Raw genomic sequence first — 24,551 nt, 5'->3', positions numbered from 1 at the left:
AGGTATTTAAGGTTCTATACCTTTTCTTTCTTGCACAATATTTTGCAATGCCTCATTCCTATTGAATACACTATATATATAGGTATACCACCCATTACATATATATGTGGAAAACATATCATTGGGTATATGACTCACATACATATTTAGCTAGTACACCATATGGTATACATATATACAACAAGTGCACCATATGGTATAAGACTGATCACACACGTGTCTAAAACCCTAGCCACAATTTTTTTAAATAAAACCCTACCCATTTAGTGCGTGTGTTTGGAGCATGCTCCGCCCTGCTCCGGATATTCTTAAAATTCGTGTTTTTATTAAGAATGACAAAAGAATATATTTTTTGAAATTATCTAAAACAAGAGAGAGCACGTTCTAGACACATAACGAACACAATAATATCTGATTGCACGTGACAACATTTTAATAGTTGGTCAAAATTTATATGTCTACATGCTTATTTCACTATTACAACCAAATCCGCTTGTCTTATTCACCGTCACGTATAAGAAATAAAGACTTTTCAGCCTTTCGATGATTGTTCGATATGCAACTTAGTCTTAATGTTAGCGTTGGGAATTTTCGCGTTGAGCTTGGCCTCGAATTCCCTCATTACCCGGGACTTGAAACTTCCAGCATCTCATTTTTACGTTCGTCGCACACATTTCTTCCAAACGGTCAACTAGTGGTGCCTCCTGTATTAATTCATTCTTTAGTTGAATCCTGCCTCGAGCTTGAACTAAATAATCAACAAAAAAGAATTTGGTTGTGACAATACAACAAAATCATAAAAAGTCGGCATATTTAATAAAAGAAATTAAGGGCATATTATAATATGTTTAACTTAAATTACATACTCCTTCCGTATACGTATAGAAATAGATGATTTTTTTAAGATTTTATTTTGTTTCTAAATAATTGACGTTTTTAGAATTTCAATACATTTTTTTTATTTTATCCTTCCACTAACTTCTTTTTTTTCTTTTGAATAACTCTAACTAACTTCTCTTTCACGCTCACTTTTCATAAACAACAAAATAATTTAATAAGAAGAGAGAAAAAATGATTGTAAAGTAATGATAATTTATGTATTAAAATTGATGATATTGATATGTATGAAAAATATAAAGATAATATTTTCTTACATATTAAAAGTTATTTTCACATTAACTTTTTAATATATATATTTAATAAAAAATCTTAAATCATTTTTTAATCATTTTTTCTTAAATTAAATTTGTAATACACGTACCTTTCGAACGATTCCTAAGCCAGATTTAGATAAATACTAATAATATAATATCCTAGCATATTTAACTGTAAACATATATAATTGCCAATATATAATTTGAATGCATGCTCTATTTTTATTCATACTTTATTTTTATTAATTAAAAAAATGAAAATAGACATCGATGGCTTTCATCCAATTTTAAAAATCCTGTTTTTAATTTTTTTCGATGTTTGATTCAAAATGAACAATGTTTTGGAGTATTTTATTCATCTACTAGACGAAAAATACTAGTAATTGGTTAGTCTCTCGTAATCCTTTACTTTTGTCCTTTTGTATTCATTAACCAATAGAAAATGTCTAGTGGCAGTGGGCCAATAAATAAAAAAGACTGTGGATAAGAATAGCATAAAACATTGAAAATTGGAAACGAATCATGATGGTTTCTTTTCCTTAAAAAAGAATATCAATGGCAAGTAGTGGCCATGTACTTTTTCACAATTCCTTGTTGAATTTGCCTTGTCGTCGTCGTCGTCTTGTTATATACTATCATCACACTCTCACTCTCACTCTCACTCTCAATCTCAATCTCATCTCCCTCACTCTTTTCAAACCCATTTCTCTCCTCTCCTCTCCTCGTAAGTCGTAAGCTCTCTCTCTTTTTCACTCTGATTCGTTTTGGTCAATTACAGATTGATTTTTGTTTTTAATTTTCAGATGCTAAATTCTCTCTTAATATATATACTTGTATCTTTATTGATGCTGCTGATTGATAGAAAAGAGATAAAAAGACGTATCAGATTCCTTTGGGATTCAATCTTATTGTTGTGTTAAAATCAAGGCTATCTGTTACGTAATCTTACATATTGTTTGTTCTATCTTCATAATTGTTGAAGCAGTAAGAGACTATCATCTTGCGCAGCTATGGATGCTTCTAAAGTTACCCAATTACCGGTCGGATTGGATGAAACTACAGAGGACGAGTATGCTGCTCAGTCTAAGTTACTTCAAGAGTTCACCGATATCTCCACCATTGATAAAGCTTGGGTTTTCAAGAGTGGAGATGGTATGGACTATGACATTGGAATTCCTATCATGTTTTTATCTACGTATTGCTTGACAATGTTTTTTCATATCGTCTAGGAAATGTATCACAGGCGATGTTTTCAGTCAGCCAAGCAAACCTTTTCGCAAATAAGAGGAGGAAGTTTATTCAATCTGCCAATATTTCAAAAGAGAACAGCTCCGTGAACTTTCAATGGACCCCATTCCCTGTGGAAATGACGGGTGTGGCCACAATTGTTCCATCGCCATCTGGTTCAAAGCTTCTCGTCGTCCGGAACCCTGAAAATGATTCTCCTACCCAGTTTGAAGTTTGGAGTCAGTCGCAGTTGGAAAAGGAGTTCCGTGTCCCTCAATCTATTCATGGCTCAGTATATGCTGATAAATGGTTAGTAATAAATAAACTTAGATTTCGTTTGTCCAAATGTAGTTGTCTACCTTATTATACATCCTTGCGTAATCATCTCTTTCAGGATGTAGTATATTACGTATTGTGATTTTTAATACTATTTTTACTACTGCAACTTTCAACAATTGACCGCCCTTATTATGATTTAGGTTGAGGGAATCTCTTGGAACTCAGACGAAAAACTTATAGCTTATGTTGCTGAGGAACCAAGTCCTCCCAAGCCAACCTTCAATGAACAAGGCTACAAAGTGGTGGTTCCTCCGATAAGGACTCTAACAGTTGGAAAGGTCTGGGAGATTGGGAGGAGGATTGGGGAGAAACCTATGCTGGGAAAAGGCAGCCTGCTCTCTTTGTCCTGGACATAACAGGTCTTTTGTTTTCTATTTTACTTTCACCAATGCTAAGAATTATGAAGGTTTTTTTTCCCCTGGTATCTCCTTTGGACATCAAGACTTGATATGAATTTCTATTCTCGCACAGTGGAGAGGCATCAGTCGTTAAAGGGATTGCAAAGTCTCTGAGTGTTGGTCAAGTTGTGTGGGCTCCATCTACTGAAGGAAAAGATCAATATTTGGTTTTTGTTGGATGGTCTCCAAATCCAAGAAAGCTTGGGATGGTCTACTGCTATAATAGACCATGTGCCTTATATGCTGTCAGGGTGTCGATTTGTAAATCTGAAGCCGATTTACCTGAATTCAAGTGAGTTGCTTGTTTTCTTTATATTATCTTGCTTTCTTCTGATAGCTTGGCATTTAAATCAAACCTCATCATGGAGGTTGGCTTAGTGTAACTTCTTATATTGCTGATCCTGGACCGTTTTGCTATGCCATAGAGTTGGAGCAACTGAAGATTCTCTTGTAACTAACCTTACACAAAATATAAGTAGTGCTTTTTTCCCGCGCTTCAGGTTTGTTTTTGTCTTACAACTCTTACATGTTTGACTGGGGGCTTGTTTTGGGTAATGGCATGACGTGCTTTCTTCTACTTTGACAGTCAGACGGAAAATTCCTGGTGTTTTTGTCTGCTAAGGGTTCTGTGGATTCTGGAGCGCATTCTGCGACTGGCTCACTTCATCGAATCGAATGGCCAACTGATGAAAAGTTGATCCCACCTGCTAAAATTGTTGATGTGGTGAGTTGTTCTATCGCTGTCTGTTTGTGGGAGGGTTGTGATTGGTCTCTACTTTAATATGAATTTATGTGTTGGGTGACAACTGTTTGCGCTTTTTTGTGTAAGCACTGGAAATTTGGAATAGACGATCACTTAGCTCCTGTCTTCATTCAAAATCGTTGTATTACTTTTACAGGTTTCTGTCGTCCAGTGTCCCAAGGAAGATGGCTTCCCAGGTCTTTATGGTTCAAGTTTCCTCAGTAATCTGTGGCTTCCTGATGGACAAACTATCGTTTTATCTTCCTATTGGGGTAGCCGTGAAGTAATCCTTTCAGTAAATGTACTGAGGTAAATTGTTGTGGCCATTGAATGTCTCCTTCATATAAACCACCAAATCTTGTTAGAATAATAACAATTTTGTCAATCACAGTGGCGATGTCATTCGTGTTACCCCCAGTGATTCAGATTTTTCATGGCGTCTTCTTACCATTGATGGGGAAAACATAATTGCAGGTGACTCTAAAGCTGATCTTGACTCTTTGTACCTCAATATGCATGGAGAATATTTGAGTTTGTTTTCTTACAGTTTTTTTTTTTTTTTGGGCCTTTTGAAGTCTCTAGCAGTCCTGTAGATATTCCTCAACTAAAATACGGTTTTATTGAGAAAGCCACTAAAGATGTCTCATGGAGTTGGTTGGATGTGTCAAGCCCAATAAAAAAAAGCTCAGATAAGGTATGTTATCCTATTATTTCTTAAAATCATTTGAAAGGAATTTGCTGCCTAGAGCAAGTACACTTTCTACATCTTATAGGAATACTTCACTGTTGCGCTCTCTTTTGAAGTCTTACTTGTGGAAAAGTTCTGGTGATTCTTTATCTTAGATACCTTGATCGTTCTCTATTTGCACAGGTTACATCATTGCTCTCATCTCGACAGTTCAGTATATTGAAGATTCCAGTCAAAGATGTATCAAGCTGCCTAACAGAAGGTGCAAGGAAAGCAAAAACTTCTGGTTTATATATCAGCCCTGTTATGTTATGTTGAATTCTATGGCTTTGATCGCACTCTGATGACATTAATATATACCCGTAGTACTTCTGACAATTTTGGTTGAAGTTCAGTGATTGTTGACAATATAAAAAGTGTTAGGAAACCATAAAGCTCTAGGTAACAAAAAGCTTGTCGGGATTAAGAAGATTCTCATGTATTCACAATTTTTGGGAGTCCAGAGACATTTTAGACTTACAGTAAGAAGAAATAGTATATATTCGAAACTTGTTTATGTTCCTAGTGTAAGCCTATCCCATCGCTGTAGACCTAAGAGGTGGCCATTTTAGATACATTATACCTGTGCTTAAAAAGTATTGCTTTAAATTTTTATAACTTGCATACATGAGAAACTTTGTCGTTAATGTCCTGTGTGTATTTTATTACTTCAGGTGCAAAAAAACCTTATGAAGCAATTTTTGTATCTTCCAAGTCTAAGAAGGGTGATAAATGTGATCCACTAATTGTGGTTCTGCATGGCGGTCCTCATGCCGTTTCTTTGACAAGTTACTTAAAGTCATACGCGTTTCTTTCTTCACTTGGTTACAGTTTGTTGATTGTAAATTATAGGTGAGCGAAACTTATTCACGTCTTAAAATCCTTGAGTTTAATACTGCATGTTCAGTTAGTGCTTTCTTGCTCTTACTTTTCAACCCTTTGGTTATAACTGGTATCTTATTATTATTATTCTTGTCCCCACAAAATTATTTCCTTTTTCGAATGGTTTATTCATGTTCGGTTTTGTATATGCATGTATATACGTATTATGTAGCTCCACATGTATAACTACACATTAGAAATGGTCACGACGACATTCATGATACGTTGACTGCTCGATATTTGCAGTCAACAGTTTTATTTGAAAGATTCTATTTTGACTTTATCATCCATTTGCAAAAGAAGGTTTAATTTGTCTTTTTGCATAGTAGATTAAATGGCTCAGTCTTGTGTAAACTCTGACATTTAAGATGTACATTATCGATGCCAGAGGTTCGCTGGGTTTTGGTGAGGAAGCATTGCAATCTCTTCCAGGGAAAGTTGGGTCCCAGGTAGCTACTTTTACCGTCTTCTTTTAATTTGTTATCAAGCAGTTAATTGATATCCATAACAAGCATCATCTAGGCACTAATTTCAGTAATTGTTTCTTTTTTCACTACAGGATGTAAATGATGTATTAGCAGCTATAGATCATGTCATTGAGTTGGGTCTGGCCACTCCACATAATATTTGTGTTGTTGGTGGTTCCCATGGCGGCTTTCTTACCACTCACTTGATAGGCCAGGTGCAGTATTTTCCCATTATTACTTTAAATATATTAATTGGATGGTATCTCCTTATCCAATTAAAAAGATATATATGTTTTTTTGGGAAACAATTTGTAGGCTCCAGATAAGTTTGCAGCAGCATGTGCAAGGAATCCTGTTTGTAACCTAGCATACATGGTTGGTACCACAGACATCCCTGATTGGTGCTACGTGGAAACATTTGGAGCTGAGGGGAAAGCTCTCTTTACAGAAGCTCCTACATCTGAGCACCTGGCTCTTTTCCACAGCAGATCTCCAATTGCACACATATCAAAGGTCTAAAAATTTGGATATGTTTTCAATATAAAATGGAACCTTTCTATTTAGCTGAAATGGTTTTCAACAATGGAGTTCTTTTTGTGCTGTTAATTTTTGCAGGTCAAGACACCTACTCTTCTCCTCTTGGGCGCTCTGGATCTTCGTGTTCCAGTATCCAATGGGATCCATGTAAGGTTTTTTTTTTCCTTTACATTTGATCATTAGAGTTGGAGAATTATCATAAATGCTTGAATTTTACCGTTCTTAATGGAATAGTTTCCTTGTTGTTTTCCTCCTTTTTTCCCTTTCATTCTTCAAATTTATATTAAATGATTTAGCAATTGTAGTTTTCTCGAGCTTTAAAGGAGAAGGGAGTTGAGGTGAAGGTCATAGTGTTTCCAAATGACGTTCATGGAATTGACAGGTAAACTAGAAGAATAAATCACTCGTTGAATGCTTTTACACATTGGTAAAAGCTGTTACAAGACCGGAAAGATTTGGCGTTGTTATCTCTCTGACAAAAGGTTCCTTTTTCGTGTGTTTTGCAGACCACAATCTGACTTTGAGAGCTTTCTGAATATCGGGGTGTGGTTCAAGAAGTATTGCAAGTGAGGCTGTTTGCTTCTAGGTGTTATTTGAAATATCTGATTAATAAAATGCTTCACAGAATAAAGCAATTTGATATAGAGGACGTCATTAATGTGGCTAAAACTTAAATGTCCCAGTCCCACAATGTACCAGAACACATTGTCAACTATCAATGATTCTTCAATGTCGTTTAGAATGTTGTTCCTAGTCTCCTTTTGTTCACAAAGCATTTTTATGAAGAATCAATTTCTTGGGCACATTGGCACAATACCCCTTGTGCATTAATAATGATTTTTACTTTTTCAGATTCTAACAGTTTTGTAGCATTCTGGTTAACCTACGAATCAGCCTTACATCATGCATTCAAAAAGAGCAGGTTTATATACAAATCCACTCCAGTTAAAACTCTCTTTGATCAAACTCTAAAGTTGGCTACTTTAGATGATGAAAGGAAAATGATACGTAAAAATAAGTGCATCTCAGTACAACCTGCCGAAGCTTTTCACGATATACTTTTCAATTGCTTGATTGATCGGTAAATAAACTGCAAAATTTCGTGGTTGGTCCTCATGTTTATTTTAGAAATTTACCTCTGCCACTCTCCACCAATGTTCCAATTTAGATACATAATCTCCTCGTTAGATTAACGTTGGGATATTTAATGTCCGTAAAAATTCACGGACGCGTGTAATTGATGTGTCTAACATTTGAAAAAGTCAATTTTTATTTAATAAAAACGTGAAAAAGTGAAAAGTTGAGAATTAAATAATAAAATATGTAGACTAATTTCATGAGCCCCACTTATCAACCGTATGTGTCTATAAAAGTGATTATTTTAAAAATATTACTTTTTTACTATTCCTTTCATCCATAATTACTTATCATTTTTTTTATACGATTTATATAGAAAAAATATATATAGAAAAAATGACAATTAATTAAGAACGGAAGTAATATTTTTTTTTTAAAGAGAATCAAATTTTATTAAAATTATTTTGGATAATATCTTAAAACAAATATGAGATTTTCATCACAGATCGAAGCAGTCGATTATGCTTCATAAGTTAGTGTTAACTAATTTTTTTTTCTGAAATGTAGTATAATTTTATTAAATCATCGAGTGAGACACACTAACAATTTAGTTATTTCTTAAAGAAATTATTTATTTATTTATTTATAAATCAAAATTTAATCTTTCTTTAAAAAACATTTTATGAATAAATTAATAACTTTTTTGAAAAAGTTATGATAATTACTAGTGGGGCCTATTGAGATAAAATTTTAAACTATTTTGCAAAAGAAAAATAATTAACACCGATTATTATGAGGCATATTTATTTGTTTCAATTATTAATAAAAATCTTAGAATTATTTTCTAAATAGATATCTTAAACTAATTTTAAGCAAATTTTATTTCTTCCCAAAAAAATATTAAAAAATTTTAAAATAAAATTAAAAAAACGTGAATTATTTATGGATACCGTTCGAAAAGAAATCGCATAAAATTTATTTTTTTTGTTAAAAATAAGATTGTTGCTAAGTTGGGGCCCATAAAAATTATATAGATTTTTCTACTGTTTAATTTTGAAGTTTATTATATTTTTAAATAAAAATTATTTTTTCTAGAATTAAAATAATTATTATAGAGATAGTAAATTCTATAATTGCAAAACTATTCCACATAACGAACATATTTCAAAATCTATGCACATCAATTATACATATCATTATATCATTAGTTAAATATCATATGTTGGACAAATATAGGAACTATATAACCAAATTAAAATATTATGGACGATGTGAATATCTAAATTAAATATGAGGGACGAAATACGTACTTTTGTGGTAAATAGAGGATCAAATTCGAAAGGATTAGATGAAATTATGGACGGTTCAGTTCGGTTCGGTTCAATAAAAGCCGAGGAACATCTGCTACGTAATACGTATTCAAGAACTAAATAAGATAGAAAGACTACAAGACAAAGATTGGGTTGGTCACTCACTCAGAAGTCATAAATTATAAAACAAAAAAAAAAAAAATTGCGCCTGGCCATGGACCAATATATAAACACTAGCATTCTTTTCAAACCCAGAATCGTAAGATACTCTCTCTCTCTACCTCTAATTGTTTGATCATTGTTCTTTGTGCGAGTGATGGTTTTTTATACAAACTGTACTGATTTCGGTTCCATTTCCTTTTGTTACTTCTTTGAATTGATGCTTGATGCTAAATGGATAGTAAAATATGCATATTATATTAGACACTTCAGTTTAGATTCCTATGGCTATGGTATGGGATTGAATCTTATTTTGTGTAACAAATATTATGAATGATTCATTTCTGGAATTGCCAATTTATTGTTTTTGTCACCTTACCAGCTCAATAATTTAGATCAGTAAGAAACTAAAGACTCGCCCAGCTATGGATGCTTCTAAAGTTTGCCAACTGCCTCTTGGATTGGATGAAACAACTGAGAAAGAGTATGCTGCTCAGTCTAAGTTCCTTCAAGATTTCACTCCACCATTGATAAAGCATGGGTTTTCAAGTTGGGTGCGCTACTGTTGTATGACTAAGCCCTAAGACGTGAACATCATTAACCATTCCCGTATTCTTCATTACCGGAAATACTAATCATGTTTAATTAACGTTATTCCCGGTGTTGGTAAACACCGGGAATCAATTTTCACGCTTTTATTCCCGGTGTTGGTAACATCGGGAATAACTAATTACGTAATTAAGTTAATTGTCCCGATAATAATGAATCCGGGAATGATATATCTGTCCACCTAAGACGAAAAACTCATTTTCTTGTCTATCTATTAGGGTTGGTGTATACAATTATAATTTCCTGGAGTTTTCAAGACTGGAGATGGTATGAACTATGACTTTGGAATTCCTATCTTGTTTTTCTGTACGTATCGCTTGACAATGTTTTTGGTATCGTCTAGGAAATGTTTCACAGGCGATGTTTACAGTCAGCCGACCAAACCTTTTGGCAAATAAGAGGAGGAAGTTTATTCAATCTGCCAATATCTCAAAAGAGAACAACTCTGTGAATTTCGAATGGACCCCATTCCCTGTGGAAATGGCAGGTGTGGCTACAATTGTTCCATCTCCATCTGGTTCAAAGCTTCTTGTTGTCCGGAATCTTGAAAATGATTCTCCTACTCAATTTGAAATTTGGACTCAGTCACTGTTGGAAAAGGAGTTCCACGTCCCTCAATCTATTCATGCCTCAGTATATACTGATAGATGGTAAGTAATAAAAACCCTTAGATTTCGTTTTTCCAAATATGGTTTATCTCCTTGTCTATTTAATTTCATCTACGCGTAATTGTCTCTTTCAGGATATAGTATATTACGTACTGTGATTTGTAATACTATTTTTTTACTACCGCAGCTTTCAGCAATTGACTTCACTTTTTATGCTTTAGGTTTGAGGGAATGTCTTGGAACTCTGATGAAACACTTATAGCTTTTGTTGCTGAGGAACCATGTCCTTCCAAGCCCACCTTCAATGAACAAGGCTACAAAAGAGGCGGTTCTGTTATGAATACAGAATATTACAATATTAATTTGGAGCCTATTTTAATACTATTTCCCTTTTATTTAGAGTCAATTAGGAGTATGTTTCCTATTTGACTTTATTTCCTAATTGAGAGTTGATGTCTACTATTATAAATACCTATCAGTATGTATAATAATATTGAAGTCTAAAGTATAAACCTAAATTAGGTTTATCAAGACTCTTTAAGTTTTCTGTCTACTTTATTGTTCATGTTTCGTTTCATAATTCATCAATATTATTCACTATGTCTCTCATAACTAGATCTACAATCCTAGTCCTAACAGGTTCCTTCGATAAGGACTCTTTGGAAAGGTTTGGGAGATTTGGGAGGATGACTAGGGAGAAACCTATGTTGGAAAAGGCAGCCTGCACTCTTTGTCCTGGACATAAACAGGTCTGATGTTTTCTATTTTACTTTTACCATTAATCACAAGAAGGGTCTTCCCCCGTTTTTCCTTTGGAAATCAAGACTTGACACTAATATCTTTTCTCGTGCAGTGGAGAGATATCAGTTGTGCAAGGGATTGCCAAGTCCCTGAGTGTTGGTCACGTTGTGTGGGCTCCATCAATAGAAGGAAAATATCAATATTTGATTTTTGTTGGATGGACCTCAAATCCAAGAAAGCTTGAGATTATCTACTGCTCTAATAGACCCTGTGCTTTGTATGCTGTCAGGGTGTCAAAATTTAGATCTGAAGTCGATTCGCCTGAATTCAAGTGAGTTAAGTTTGGCATACATCTCATCATATTCATGGAGACTGGCTTAGTGTAACTTAGTATGTTACTGATCCTAGAACATTTTTCTTATGTCATAGAGATGGAGCAACTGAAGATTCTCTTGTAACTAACCTTACACAAAACATAAGTAGTGCTTTTTCCCACGTTTCAGGTTTGTTTTTGTGCTTACGTGCTACAAATAGGTTTTTTTGGGTAATAAAGTTACACACTTTCTTCTGCTTTAACAGTCCAGATGGAAAATTATAGGTGTTTTTGTCTGCTAAGAGTTCTGTGGATTCTGGAGTACATTTTGCAACATACTCACTTCATCGAATCCAGTGGCCATCTGATGGAAAGTTGATCGCACCAGCTAAAATTGTTGATGTGGTTAGATCGTTTATCACCATCTGTTTAATGCATTATTAGGGTTGGTTTCTACTTTGATGAGAATTTGAGTATTGGGTGACAATTGTATACCCATGTTTGATTAAACACAATAATTTTGGAATATATGTCAGTCACTCAGTAATCCATGGCTTCTTGATGGGCTAACTATGGTTCTCTCTTCCTACTAGGGTAGCCGTGATGTGATCCTTTATGTAAATGTGCTGAGGTAAACAGTAGTGGTCATTGTCTGTCTCATTTATATATACCATACCACCCTATATTCCTAGAATAATAGCAATACTGTCAATCCCAGTGGAGATGTCTTGAGGTTACGCTCAATGATTCGGATTTTTCATGGCGTCTTCTCACCATGGATGGGAAAACATCATTGTAGGTAATTCTGAAGTTCATCTTGACTATATGTACCTCACATGAAATGGAGAAAATTTAGATTGTTTTCTTTTGGCTTATCAAGTGTCAAGCAGTCCTATAGACATTCCTCATCTAAAGTATGGTTTTGTCGACAAGGCCATTAAAGATGTCGCATGGAGTTGGTTGAATGTGTCAAGCCCGATAACGAAATGCTCCGATAAGGTATGTTGTCTCATTTTTTCTTAAAATCACACTCCCTCCCATCCAAATTATTAGTCCCTTTGTGAATTTTAAGGAACATTTTTACTTCTTTACCCCTATAAAGTGCATTGAATATTGTGAATGAAGAAAAGTAGTAGAATAAATGTACTAGTTTAGTATAAAAGTACATATGTAATCAATTTCTTTAAAAACATATAAATAGAAAATGGGTCTAATATTTTGGACCAGAGGGAGAAACAAAGAAAAATGGAAATTGCTGCTAAAGGACAGGGTAATTGGTATACATTTTCATGGATTTCATAAAATCTTTCGTGGGAATAGTATTACCCATCTAGTACCTACAGGTCTAATAGGAAATAATTCACTACTTTCGCCCTCTTTTCAAGTCTTATTTAAGGAATTTTTTCTAAATCTCTTGATTGCCCTCTATTTAGACAGGGTACATCTTGCTCTCATCTCGCCAGTTCAGTATATTGATGATTCCAGTTAAGGACGTATCGAGCTGCCTAACAGAAGGTACAAGGAAACCAAAAACTTTTGTTTTATATCAAACATGTCATTATATTGAAATTAATGGTATTGATATATCTGATGACATTATTTAATAGTTGCTTTGATATTTTCTATCCAAGTTCTGTTGGAAGGGTTTCTTTCGAAGATCCAGGAATGATGTTTGTTGATGAAGAAGAGTGTGGCGAGAATGCTGAGTTTCAAAGCCAGGATGCTGCTTGAAGCTAGGGACGCAGGGACTGGAATGGTCTGTCATAAAAGTCAGGGACCATTCTGCCACTTTTATATTTTTATAGGGACCAGTTTGCTCTGTTACAGCTGGATATAGAGAATGGAGTTTTTAACACGTTAAACTGGTTTTTAAGTTGTCCTTTTGATGATCTTTCATGTAATAGGAAGTTTGTGTGTTGTAATGTCCATAATTGTTGTCTAAATCATTAGATTAAAAACTTATCAATCATCTAAGCTATTGATGTATTTTGTATGCTTTATATTGAAGAAGAAGAAGAAGCTTACAAGTTGGGAGAAATGTTGTTGCTCTGAAAAACTCTTCTGTTCTAAATTTAATTTTTATTTTGCTTGCATTTACTACACAAATCTACCTCAAATAACACCAAAATCCATCCAAACACCATAAACTATAAAGCCAAAACTAAACCAAACACAAAAATCTCTTGAAAACCCACTTTGTTTACTGTTCTTACACTAAAATCTGATATTTTCAGTATTGACAATCAAAAATCCGAACATGGTATCAGAGCACGTTGTCTTAAGGGCCTGATTTCGAATTTTTTCGTTATCCTAAAACCTAAAAATGGCAGACCCACCAGTACAAAACCTACCCATAATGCAAGTTGTTCCTATAGTTGTTCAAAATCATGGTTCTCTACCCATGTCAGCCCCAAAGTCTTTGATGGAAACGATTTTGATGGCTGGTCTCTCAACATGAAAGATATTCTGGAGCTACATAATCATTGGAGTGTGGTGGAGTAAGGATTCGAAGAGATTGCTCTTGAACTTCTTGTTATTGATGCTCAGAGGAGAGATTATGAAGCTGAGAAGGAGAAAAATAAGAAAGCGTTGATTTTTATCAGGCAAGCTCTCTCTTATCAGATCTTGAGAAAAGTTCTGAACTGTAAAAATGTTAAAGATACCTGAAATTTGCTGAAAACTTCGTATGAGAGCTCTAATTGGCTAATACTGTGAAAAAGCAAATATTTAGAAAGCAATTTGAGAATTTTAGCATGAAAGAAGAAAAAACAGTAGTTGAGATGAAGAATCGATTTATAAATATGGTGTCTCAATTGCAGCAGGCTGAAGAGATGGTTATGGAAGAAAAGAGGCTTGTTGAAAAATTATTGTTTAGCTTGCCTAGAAAGTATATTTCACAAATCTCTTCTTTACAGATAGGTTATGTGAGAGATGCAAACTCTGTTAGCATGGAGGAGTTGTTCACTTGTTTAGAGTTGTATGAAAGTCAGTTTGAAGCTGAAAAGGCTGAATTTGAAGAATATGCATTGAAGGGAGCTGAAAGGTTCCGGGAGTATGAGAATCCGTTGTTTTATTCACAACAAATGCAACAACATCAGCAATGGCGACCACTAGTTGTTTCTAGTTGAAATTCTCTTTCTCAGAGACCAAATAGACCACGAGGAGATAGAACTGGTAATCAAATGCAAGCGAGACAACCTGGAAGATGGGGATCTTTTCCTGAATGCAGATATTGTGGCAAGGTAAACCATCCTGAATCTGATTGCTTTTGGCATGAGGATGCTTGTTGTGACTTTTGCCATAAAAAGGGTCATCGAATATATTTGCAATGAAAAATGGGCTGCTGAAAATAGTTATCCTCCAAATACTGAAACCAGATTCCAAACCTAAATGCCCTCACCTCAAATGAACCAAAATCTACCAATGCCATATAATCCCAGACCCTTTGTAAATCAAAATCAGGCCAAACCAGAATTTTCAGCAACAGCAAAATTTCCAGAGAAACCATAATTTCCAGCCAAGTCAAAACTTCCAACAAAATCAACAAACCTATGCACCAAAATCTACGCCTCCACACATGAGACCACCATTCCAAGCCAATTCTTCCCAAACACAAAAATCTGTCCAAAACCAAAATCCACAACCAAACCCACATGTTGCCCATGCCTCTCATGTTCAAAGTGTGGAGAAAAAGGCTGAAGAGGATATTGTGTTTATGGCTCATGCAATTGAAGGTGATGATATAGGTTCTAATCCTATAGTTGAAGATGGAGAGATTGATGATGTTGATGCATCTTATATGATTGGTGATGGTAGAGATGAGAAAGTTGATGAATGGTTAGTTGATAGTGGTTGTACTAACCATATGACTAATTCTTCCAGTAGATTTATTTCCAATTCTGATGGAAGTAATGTGGGTGTGAAAATTGGGAATGGAGAATTCATGGAGGTTGAATGGAAGGGTGATGTTAAGATGAAGACAAAGTTGGGAATTATATTGTTGAAGGATGTGTATTATATTCTCAATTTGGATCAAAATTTGTTGAGTGTGCCTCAGTTATTGGAGAATAATTATGCTGTATATTTTGAAGATCATATGTGTAAGATTCTCAATCCTGAAAAAGTTGAAGTGTTGAGGGTGAAAATGATGAATAAGCTGTTTAAAATCAACTTTGCTGATGTTGAAAGAGCTTTGCCAATGGTCTCTGGTGCTATCTTACACAATTATGGCATAAGAGATTTGGGCATGCTAATATTGAAACCATTCTCAATATGAAGAGGAAGAATATGGTTGAAGGTTTGCCTGTGATGAGTAGTAAGGGAAAATGTGTTTGCCAGTATTGTGCTGAAGGCAAAATGCATAGAAGTTCTTTTTCTTCGAGCAGATTTAGAGCTGAAGAGAAGTTGTAACTTGTCCATACTGATTTGTGTGGGCCTATGAAAACTAAAAGTGCTGGTGGAAATAGGTACTTTCTCACATTTATCGATGATTATAGTAGATATTGCTGGATCTACTTTTTGAAAAATAAGAGTCAAGTGTTTGGGTTCTTTAAATTGTGGAAATTGATGGTTGAAAAACAATCAGGTCACAAATTGAAGATGATTAGAAGTGATAGAGGTGGAGAGTATTTGTCGAATGAGATGAAGGGATTTCTATTGAAAGAAGGCATTATTCATCAACTGACTTGTCCATATACTCCACAGCAAAATGAAGTGGCTGAGAAGAAGAATAGAATATTTGTGAAATGGCGAGGAGTATGCTTGCTGAGAAGAAAGTGCCGAAAAATTCTGGTGTGAAGCTTGTTCCACCACTGTTCACTTGTAAAGTTTGTTAGAAATAAAGGCTTTGAAAGAAGTTACACCTTTTGAGAAGTGGCATGGAAGAAAACCTGTTTTAAATCATCACAGAATATTTGGGAGTGTTGTTTATGTGCACGTGCTGAAGGAGAAGAGGGACAAATTGGCTTTTAAGGCCACAAAAGGTGTTTTGATGGGTTATTCTACATATTGTATTGCTCATTATAGGATTTTGATCCTATTTCTCAGAAAATTTTAATTTCCAAAAATGTTAGAATTGATGAGGAGAGTATGTGGGATTGGAAAGAGAAGAAGCCTATGAATGATGATTTTGCCCCACATCATGAAATATCTTCAATGAGTCAAAGTGTACATGATGAGGTATATGGAGATTCTATGGGTGGAGAAGAATTGTTGGCACTTCTTGAATTTGGTGGAGAAAATACAACTACTAATGTTGATGTGCAACCCTTACAAGTTCACTTTCTAACACCAAAAAATTCTGTAGAAAATTTTTAGAATTCGCCTCAAATTTCTGAAAATTCTGGTGAACCCAATTCTATAGCATCGAATGAGTCACCTGTCTTGCGTACAAGGAGGGGTTCTTCGCTGTATAATGATGATGAAAGTGGTGAAAGCAGTGGAATTGCCCTCATGGCTACTAGCAAGCCAAGAAATTTTAGGGAAGCTCTTAAACAATCTTGCTGAAAAATTGCTATGGATGAAGAATTGAGGCAAATTGAGAAGATTCAAACCTGGACACTTGTTGATAAACTAGAAAATGTTGATGTTATTGGTGTAAAATAGATTTTCAAAACGAAGTTGAATGCCGAGGGAAGTGTAAGCAGGCATAAAGCGAGGCTTGTTGTGCAGGAATATGCTCAAAAATATGGCATTGACTATGAAGAAACTTTTGCTCCAGTTGCTCGATTGGAAACAGTGAGGTTGTTGATTGCTTTGTCTGCTCAAAAGGGCTGAAACATTCACCACATAGATGTTAAGAGTGTCTTTCTCAAATGGCATTCTCGAAGAAGAAGTTTATGTCTCTCAACCTAAGGGTTATGAGATTTCAGGCCAGGAGGAGAAAGTTTACAAACTTTCTAAGGCTCTTTATGGACTAAAACAGGCTCCGAGAGCGTGGTACAGCAGAATTGATAGCTTCTTTTTGCAACATGCCTTTGTGAGAAGCATGAATGAGGTGACTTTGTATGTTAAAGTTGCCGACGGTGAAAGCTTATTTGTTCCATGTATGTCGATGACTTACTGATTACTGGAAACTAATGAGAAGCTGATTGAAGAGTTCAAATCCCTCATGTTCAGTGAATTTGAGATGGCTGATCTTGGCTTGATGAAGTATTTTCTTGGTTTGGAAGTTGAGCAAAAGGAAGATGGGAATTTTATTTCTCAGAAGAAATTTGCTACTGAAATTTTAAAGAAGGTCCAAATGGATCAATGCAAGCCAATAACAACACCAGTTGAAGCAGGTATAAAACCTGTAGAACTCTCTTACTGTAAAGATGCCACTGATAGTTCTTTATATAGAAGTATTATTGGTTCTTTACTTTATCTATGTGCATCCCGGCCTGATATTGTGTTTGGAGTGAATATGTGTGCATCTAGTATGAAATATCATTCCTCAATGCATTATGATGTGTGTAAAGAGAATTCTGAGATATGTTAGTGGTACTGTTGGTCATGAAATTTGGTATGCTAAAACTAGTAATGGAGACTTGATGGCATTTTATGACTCCACGATGGGAGGAGACACGATGGAGAAAAGCAGGACTGGTTATTGCTTGAGTTTGGGCTCAGGTGTATTTTCATGGGAGTCAAAAAGGCAGAAAGTTGTTGCTCAATCTACCGGTTAAGCAGAATATGTAGCTATAAATGCAGCTGTTAGGCAAATTGTGTGGGTGAAGAAAATCATGTATGACCTTGGAGAATTGAAGAAAGAAGATGTGTTGTATTGTGACTCAAAAGCTGCTATTGCCATGGCTGAAAATCCGGTGTTTCACAAAAGAACTAAACATATCAAGTTGAAATATCACCATGTGAGGGAGATTGTTGCTGCAAAAGAAGTGAAATTGTCTTCTTGCTCTTCTGTTCATCAAATTGTAGATTTGTTCACAAAGCCTTTTGCAAGAACCAGGTTTGAGCTTTTAAGGAATTTGATTGGGATGCTGGATCCTTCTCACAAAGGAGGAGATGTTGGAAGGATTTGTTTCGAGGATCCAGGAATGATGTTTGTTGATGAAGAAGAGTGTGGCGAGAATGTTGAGTTTCGAAGCCAGGATGCTGCTTGAAGCTAAGGACGCAGGGACTGGAGTGGTCTGTCATAAAAGTCAGGGACCATTCTGCCACTTTTATATTTTTATAGGGACTAGTTTGCTCTATTAAAGTTGGATACAGAGAATGGAGTTTTTAACACGTTAAACTGGTTTTTAAGCTGCCCTTTTGACGATCTTTCATGTAATAGGAAGTTTGTGTGTTGTAGTGTCCATAATTGTTGTCTAATTGTGGATCATTAGATTAAAAACTTGTCAATCATCTAAGCTATTGATGTATTTTGTATGCTTTATATTGAAGAAGAAGAAGAAGCTTATAAGTTGGGAGAGCTGTTGTTGCTCTGAAAAACTCTTTTGCCCTAAATTTAATTTTCGTTTTGCTTGCATTTACTACACAAATCTACCTCAAACAACACCAAAATCCATCCAAACACCATCTTATAGACAATAGAGAGACTTTTTTAATTTGTCCCAATTATAATTCAATTGCAAATTTTATTATCAAATCAACATCCGACACATGGCGTTTTATTAACGAATAGTAATTTGACACATATATATATATAAGAAATTTGAATTTAATTAGATTTCAAGTTATAATTTTAAGTCAATGATATTATTTTTTTCTCTTTCTAATTAGAAAATCAAAATATAATAAAAATAAATTCTACCAATTAATTTTTTTAATATAATAATTTTATTCCTAATCAATTTCCTATCCATTATTTTAAAAAAATTATAATAAAATTATAATACACTATATTTTTTCTATTTTTTCATTAAACAATTTTTTTCTGATAAAAATTCATTATATTTTTTTTTCTTATTTCTAATTAAAATAGACACATCTTTTTTTTCTATTCAAGCGGGCATATTGTTAAAAAAATAATTCCTAATCAAATAATAATATATATTATTTTTTCTAATTTTTTTTATTAAACTATATTCCTCATTTAAAATTTTGAGTTTAATTAGGTTTGAAATTACAATCGTAAGTCTATGATTTTTCCTATTCTAATTAGGAAATCAAAACACAATAAAAATATATTCCTAATAAAATTATAATATACTATATTTTTTTCTAATTTTTTTATGTAACAAATTTTCCTAATTAAAATTCATTATATTTTTTTATATTCCTAATTAAAACGAGCACATCTTCTTTTTTTCCTATTTAAACGAGCATGTTGCTAAAAAAAATTATTCCTAATCAAATTAAAATATATATTACTTTTTAAAATTTTTTTTTATTAAACTATTATTCCTAATAAAAATTTGCTATATTTTTTTTCCTATTATTAATTAAAATGGACATATCTTATTTTTCAAACAAAATAATTTTTTAATTCTAATAGGATTGTAGATTTTGAAATAAAATCAAAATAATTCTAATTGATTTAAAGTTAAAATAGTTTTCTTTTGATATAATATTTGACATAGATTTCATAATGTTTAATGCAAATAATTACTATATAATTTGTTGTAATATATTTATACTATTTATTTTTAAAGGTAGGGATTTTCCGTCCACGGACGGATCCACTGACTAGTAAACTATAAAGCCAAAACTAAACCAAACACAAAAACTTTTTGAAAACCCACTTTATTTACTGTTTTTACACCAAAATCTGATATTTTCAGTATTGACGATCAAAAATCCGAATAAGTTCAGTGATTGTTAACAATTATAGAAGGTGGTAGAAACTTTTAAAAGCTATAGATAACAAAAAGTTTGTCTGGATTTAGAGGATTCTCATTTTTCCACAATTTTAAGGGAGTCCGGGGGCAGGCAGACTTGCAGTAAGATAAACGATTTTATATTCGAACCTTGTTTATGATCCAATTATGAGCAATCCCTTCTCTTGAGACCTAAGGGGTGACATTTCAGAATACATTACTGTGCTTTCATATATATTACTTTTATACATGAACTTTGTAGAAATGTCCTGTATGTAATTTTTTTAATTATATTTCAGGTGCTAAAAATTCTTATGAAGCTATTTTTGTATCTTCAAAGTCTAAGAAGACTGATAAATACGATCCACTAATTGTGATCCTGCATGGCGGTCCTCATGATGTTTCTTTGACAAGTTACTCAAAGTCTTCGACGTTTCTTTCTTCACTTGGTTACAGTTTATTGATTGTAAATTATAGGTGAGCGAAGCTTAATCACTTCTTGAAATCTTTTAAGTTGAAAGTTATATGTTCAATATGCTTTTTTGCTGCAAGTGTATACGTATTATGTAGCTCCACATCTTAAGCACACTTTAGAAATTACCACAACATCATGCATGATATGTTGACCGCACGACATTAGCAGTCAGACTGTTCCATGTGATACATTCTTTTTTGCCTAGTTCATTCCAAAAAGGCTTCATTTGTCTGTTTGCATAGTGGAAAACATGGTTCAGAGTTAATTCTAACACACAAGATATGATCGATGTTAGAGGTTCGCTGGGGTTTGGTGAGGAAGCATTGCAATCTCTTCCCGGGAAAGTTGGGTCCCAGGTAGCTATCCTAACCATCTTCTTTCAAGTCGTTATGAAGCAGTTAATTTATTTCCATCATAAGCAACATTTAGGCCCTAATTTCTGTACTTGTTTTCCACAGGATGTAAATGATGTATTAGTTAGTCGCTGTAGATCATGTCATTGAGTTGGGTCTGGCCACTCCACCTAACATTTGTGTTGTTGGCGGTTCCCATGGCGGCTTTCTTACCACTCACTTGATAGGCCAGGTGCAGTATTTCCCCATTATTGCTTTAAATCATGGCATTTCCTTTTATAACCTGGATGATCTCTTTTTCTCTAAGTAGCTAATTTTATTTTATTTTTCCGGAAAAAATTTGTTGGCTCCAGATAAGTTTGCAGCTGCATGTGCAAAGAATCCTGTTTGTAACCTTTCATTCATGGTTGGTGTCACAGAAATCCCTGACTGGTGCTATGTAGGAGCATTTGGAGCTGAGTGGAAAACCCTCTTTACAGAAGCTCCTACAGCTGATCACCTGGCTCTTTTCCACAGTAAATCTCCAATTGCACACGTGTCAAGGGTATGGTTCTTAGGATAGGTTTCAACATAAAACGGAACCTTCCTTTTAGGTGGAATGGTTTCTTTCTGGGAAATCTAGTCTGTTAATCTCAGTTTTGGTTTGCTAGATACCAACATCAAACTTCTTTTGTCACTGATATTCTTGCAGGTCAAGGCACCTACGCTATTTCTCTTGGGCGCTCAGGATCTTCGTGTTTTAGTCTCCAATGGGATCCATGTAAGTTATATTTTTATTAGAATTGATCATTAGAAACAATTTCCTTTGTAATTGCTTGAACTTTGGCTGCAATTGTAGTATTCTCGGGCTTTGAAGGAGAAGGGAGTTGAGGTGAAGGTCATAATGTTTCCAAATGAAGTTCATGCCATTGACAGGTAAAGTAGAAGAAGAATTCACTCTCTGAATGCTTTTACACATTGGTGAAAGCTGATACAAACAAGACCGAAATGATTTGGCGTTGCTATCTCTCTGACTTAATAAGGTTCCTTTTTGGTGTGTTTTGCAGACCGCAATCTGACTATGAGAGCTTTCTGAATATCGGGGTGTGGTTCAAGAAGTACTGCAAATGAGGCCGTATACCTCCAGCCCAGAGTATATAAGTTGCTCCTATACATGCTTTAATTTGAAATGCGAAATACTCTCTCCGTCTCAAAATAAATACAAATTTTTACATATAAATTTGTATTTATTTTGAGACGGAGGTAGTATGTAATAAATAAAATCCCGCACAAAACCTTTCAATTGGATAGATGACGTCATGAATGTGGTTCTAATGTCACAGTCATAATCATGTACCTAGATATAAAATACATTGTCAAATGTCAACTATCTTTGGGTTCTTTGTTGTTGAAAAAATTCAGATTTTACCATTGTGTAACATTCTACAAAAATAACAAAGACATATCTTGCATCAATGGAATGAAAAAGAACAAGTTTACATCCGAATCCAGTCCAGATGCTTGAAACTCTTCTTGGTCAAACTAAAGTTGGCTATTATAGGAAGGAAGGAAAATGACGTGGAGTGTGAGAAGAGTGTGAAGCTGCAAAAGCATTTCACAATATTTTCCCCACTCCGAACCAAAAATTCTTCCAAAATAAGGAATTATAAGCGCAAACACACAAAACTTGATCGAACTAAATCCGCTAGAATATAGTAATCTTAATTTACAAGGTGAAAACAAAACTATCCTGATAAACAAACAACAGTTATCTCCTAGCTACTTCAAGATCATCTAAACATTTCATTTCATTACACTTTCACCTTTCTTTCTTTCCTTTTCTTGTCAATTAGCATCAACCGATCAGTTCATCTACAAAATCTATCTTCGCCTTACCTTAATTCACACAAGTCTCGCTATGCCACGACAGGGCGACATCTTCGAGCCCTTCCCTTAACTCCTCCCACAAACATCCCCCACCGCCCCCGTCCTGTCTCTCCGCTCCTCCATCTCCCACCGCCCTCACTTCCACCAAAAGAAGCTGCGCCGCCAGCTCCGAAACTTCGAAATCCACCACCGTCTTTCCTTTCACCAATCCAACAGAATCCGCCTGAACTCTCTCAACTCTATACCCGAGTTTCCCTCCAACCTCCCTCACTCTCTCCACCACTTTCTGCGTCGTCTCCGCCGTCGTAAACCTCTTCAACTCTTTCCTCTTGGTCACCTCCTCGAATAATCCTGACAAGTCGAAACTAGATGACAGAGAAATTATGTCAAATGCGTTCATCGACAGAGTTCTCCTCAATCCCGACGACTCTTCGCCGTCTTCAGAAGATCCAAAGCTGTCTTTGCTGACATTCCTAGGAATTGTCGACTTCTTAAACCACTTTGTCGTCATCAGCTGTTCTAGACTCATTCTGGTTGTGGGGTTTAAGTCAAGAAGCTTAGAGATAACCGACCGAGCCGGCTTAGATATATAGCTGGGAATGTAATTCCCCTGTCTGATTTTCTTATACATTAGGGTATAATTTGATGAATCGAATTCGGCTGGTAATGAACCTGATAGCAGAAAGAACAGGATCACCCCACAAGACCATGCATCGGCTTTCGAACCATCGTAATGACGTCGTGACATCACCTCCGGCGCCGTGTACGAAGGGGTCCCACAAAACGTGTGCAACAACCCGTCCTTTTTCTGTTCCGGCAGGGCGGAGAGACCAAAGTCCGAGACTTTCAGGTCTCCGTTCACGTCAAGAAGCAGATTCTGTGGCTTCACGTCTCTATGCGCTATTCCGTTCTGGTGGCAGAAGTGAAGGGCGTTAACTAGCTGGTGGAAGTACCTCCTCGCCGAAGATTCCGACAGCCTTCCACGGCGGAGGACCTTGGCGAACAATTCCCCGCCGGTGGCTAGCTCCATTACTAGGTAGATTTTCGTCTTGCTGGCCATGACCTCGTGGATTTTGAGGATGTTGGGGTGGTCTTGGAGGCGGCGCATGGCGGTGACTTCCGATATGATCCGAGGCTCCATGGAGGCGTCGATGGTTTTGGTCTTGTCGATGATCTTAATGGCGACCGGAGATTGATCGAAGACAGACTTTGCAGAATAGACTTTGGCGAAGCTTCCGCGGCCGAGCATCCGTCCAAGCTCATATCTTCCGAGGAGAAGGTTGGTGGCGGTGGGTGACGGCGGCGGTGGCTGCGTCATGGGATTGTAGAGAGAGGAAATCAATGACAAATTAAAGGGTTTAGTGAAAGAGTCTCTGAATTTAGTTTGTTTATATATATTAGAGAGCAAAGCTGAGCTGTCGAGAGCTTGTTTTTTGTTTTCCACTAAGGAATATTTGAGTCCTGGTCCAGGGGGGATTTGGCATACTTTTCTAACTTACTTTCCCAAACTGCCCTTTTCCTAATTAGATTTGAATTAGTAAATGTCTACTTCAACTTAAACAAAATTAAATTAAACAGTAATTTCGTTTAGCTTAACTAAACTAATTAATTGAATTTTGAGTATTTATTTTAAGTTAACATTAAACATAGTATTATCAACTATAAATAGTTGGATTGGATAGAATGTTATTTAAGACGTATCGTCGTTTATGTGAATAAATTTTTTGGAAGTTTTCAAAAACATTCGTTTACTTTTATTGGCTTAGAGAAACTCGGACAATATGAGATGCGAGATCATCGTAGAATGT

General features: G+C 35.2%; 2 protein-coding genes and 1 pseudogene across 2 annotated transcripts; 2 read left to right on the top strand and 1 right to left on the bottom strand.

The window, feature by feature from the left end:
- Positions 1-2,152: 2,152 nt before the first annotated feature.
- LOC139881111 (acylamino-acid-releasing enzyme-like) lies at positions 2,153-7,043 on the top strand. Its single transcript, XM_071865637.1, is given in 18 exon segments — positions 2,153-2,306; positions 2,384-2,694; positions 2,861-2,957; positions 2,960-3,086; positions 3,192-3,410; positions 3,544-3,622; positions 3,705-3,842; positions 4,018-4,169; positions 4,252-4,334; positions 4,436-4,554; positions 4,732-4,810; positions 5,262-5,439; positions 5,858-5,918; positions 6,029-6,151; positions 6,252-6,449; positions 6,552-6,620; positions 6,779-6,855; positions 6,980-7,043. Coding segments are annotated over 18 exon segments (2,316 nt in total). The 5' UTR covers positions 2,153-2,164.
- A 2,401-nt stretch (positions 7,044-9,444) lies between these two features.
- On the top strand, positions 9,445-21,987 carry LOC139881113 (acylamino-acid-releasing enzyme-like; annotated as a pseudogene).
- Positions 21,988-22,753: 766 nt separating this feature from the next.
- LOC139881112 (CBL-interacting serine/threonine-protein kinase 7-like) lies at positions 22,754-24,061 on the bottom strand. The gene has a single exon (XM_071865639.1). The coding sequence runs from the start codon at positions 24,059-24,061 to the stop codon at positions 22,754-22,756; it is 1,308 nt and encodes a 435-aa protein (XP_071721740.1).
- Positions 24,062-24,551: the final 490 nt, after the last annotated feature.

This window comes from Rutidosis leptorrhynchoides, unplaced genomic scaffold (assembly GCF_046630445.1).
Source record: "Rutidosis leptorrhynchoides isolate AG116_Rl617_1_P2 unplaced genomic scaffold, CSIRO_AGI_Rlap_v1 contig115, whole genome shotgun sequence".
NCBI lineage: Eukaryota > Viridiplantae > Streptophyta > Magnoliopsida > Asterales > Asteraceae > Rutidosis > Rutidosis leptorrhynchoides.
Note: the sequence above shows the minus strand (reverse complement) of the source record. Positions and strands in the feature narration are given on the sequence as shown.

What these genes read in the sequence shown, in the direction of transcription:
- LOC139881112 (XM_071865639.1), bottom strand. Translation starts at nt 24,061, where the DNA reads ATGACGCAGCCACCGCCGCCGTCACCCACCGCCACCAACCTTCTCCTC.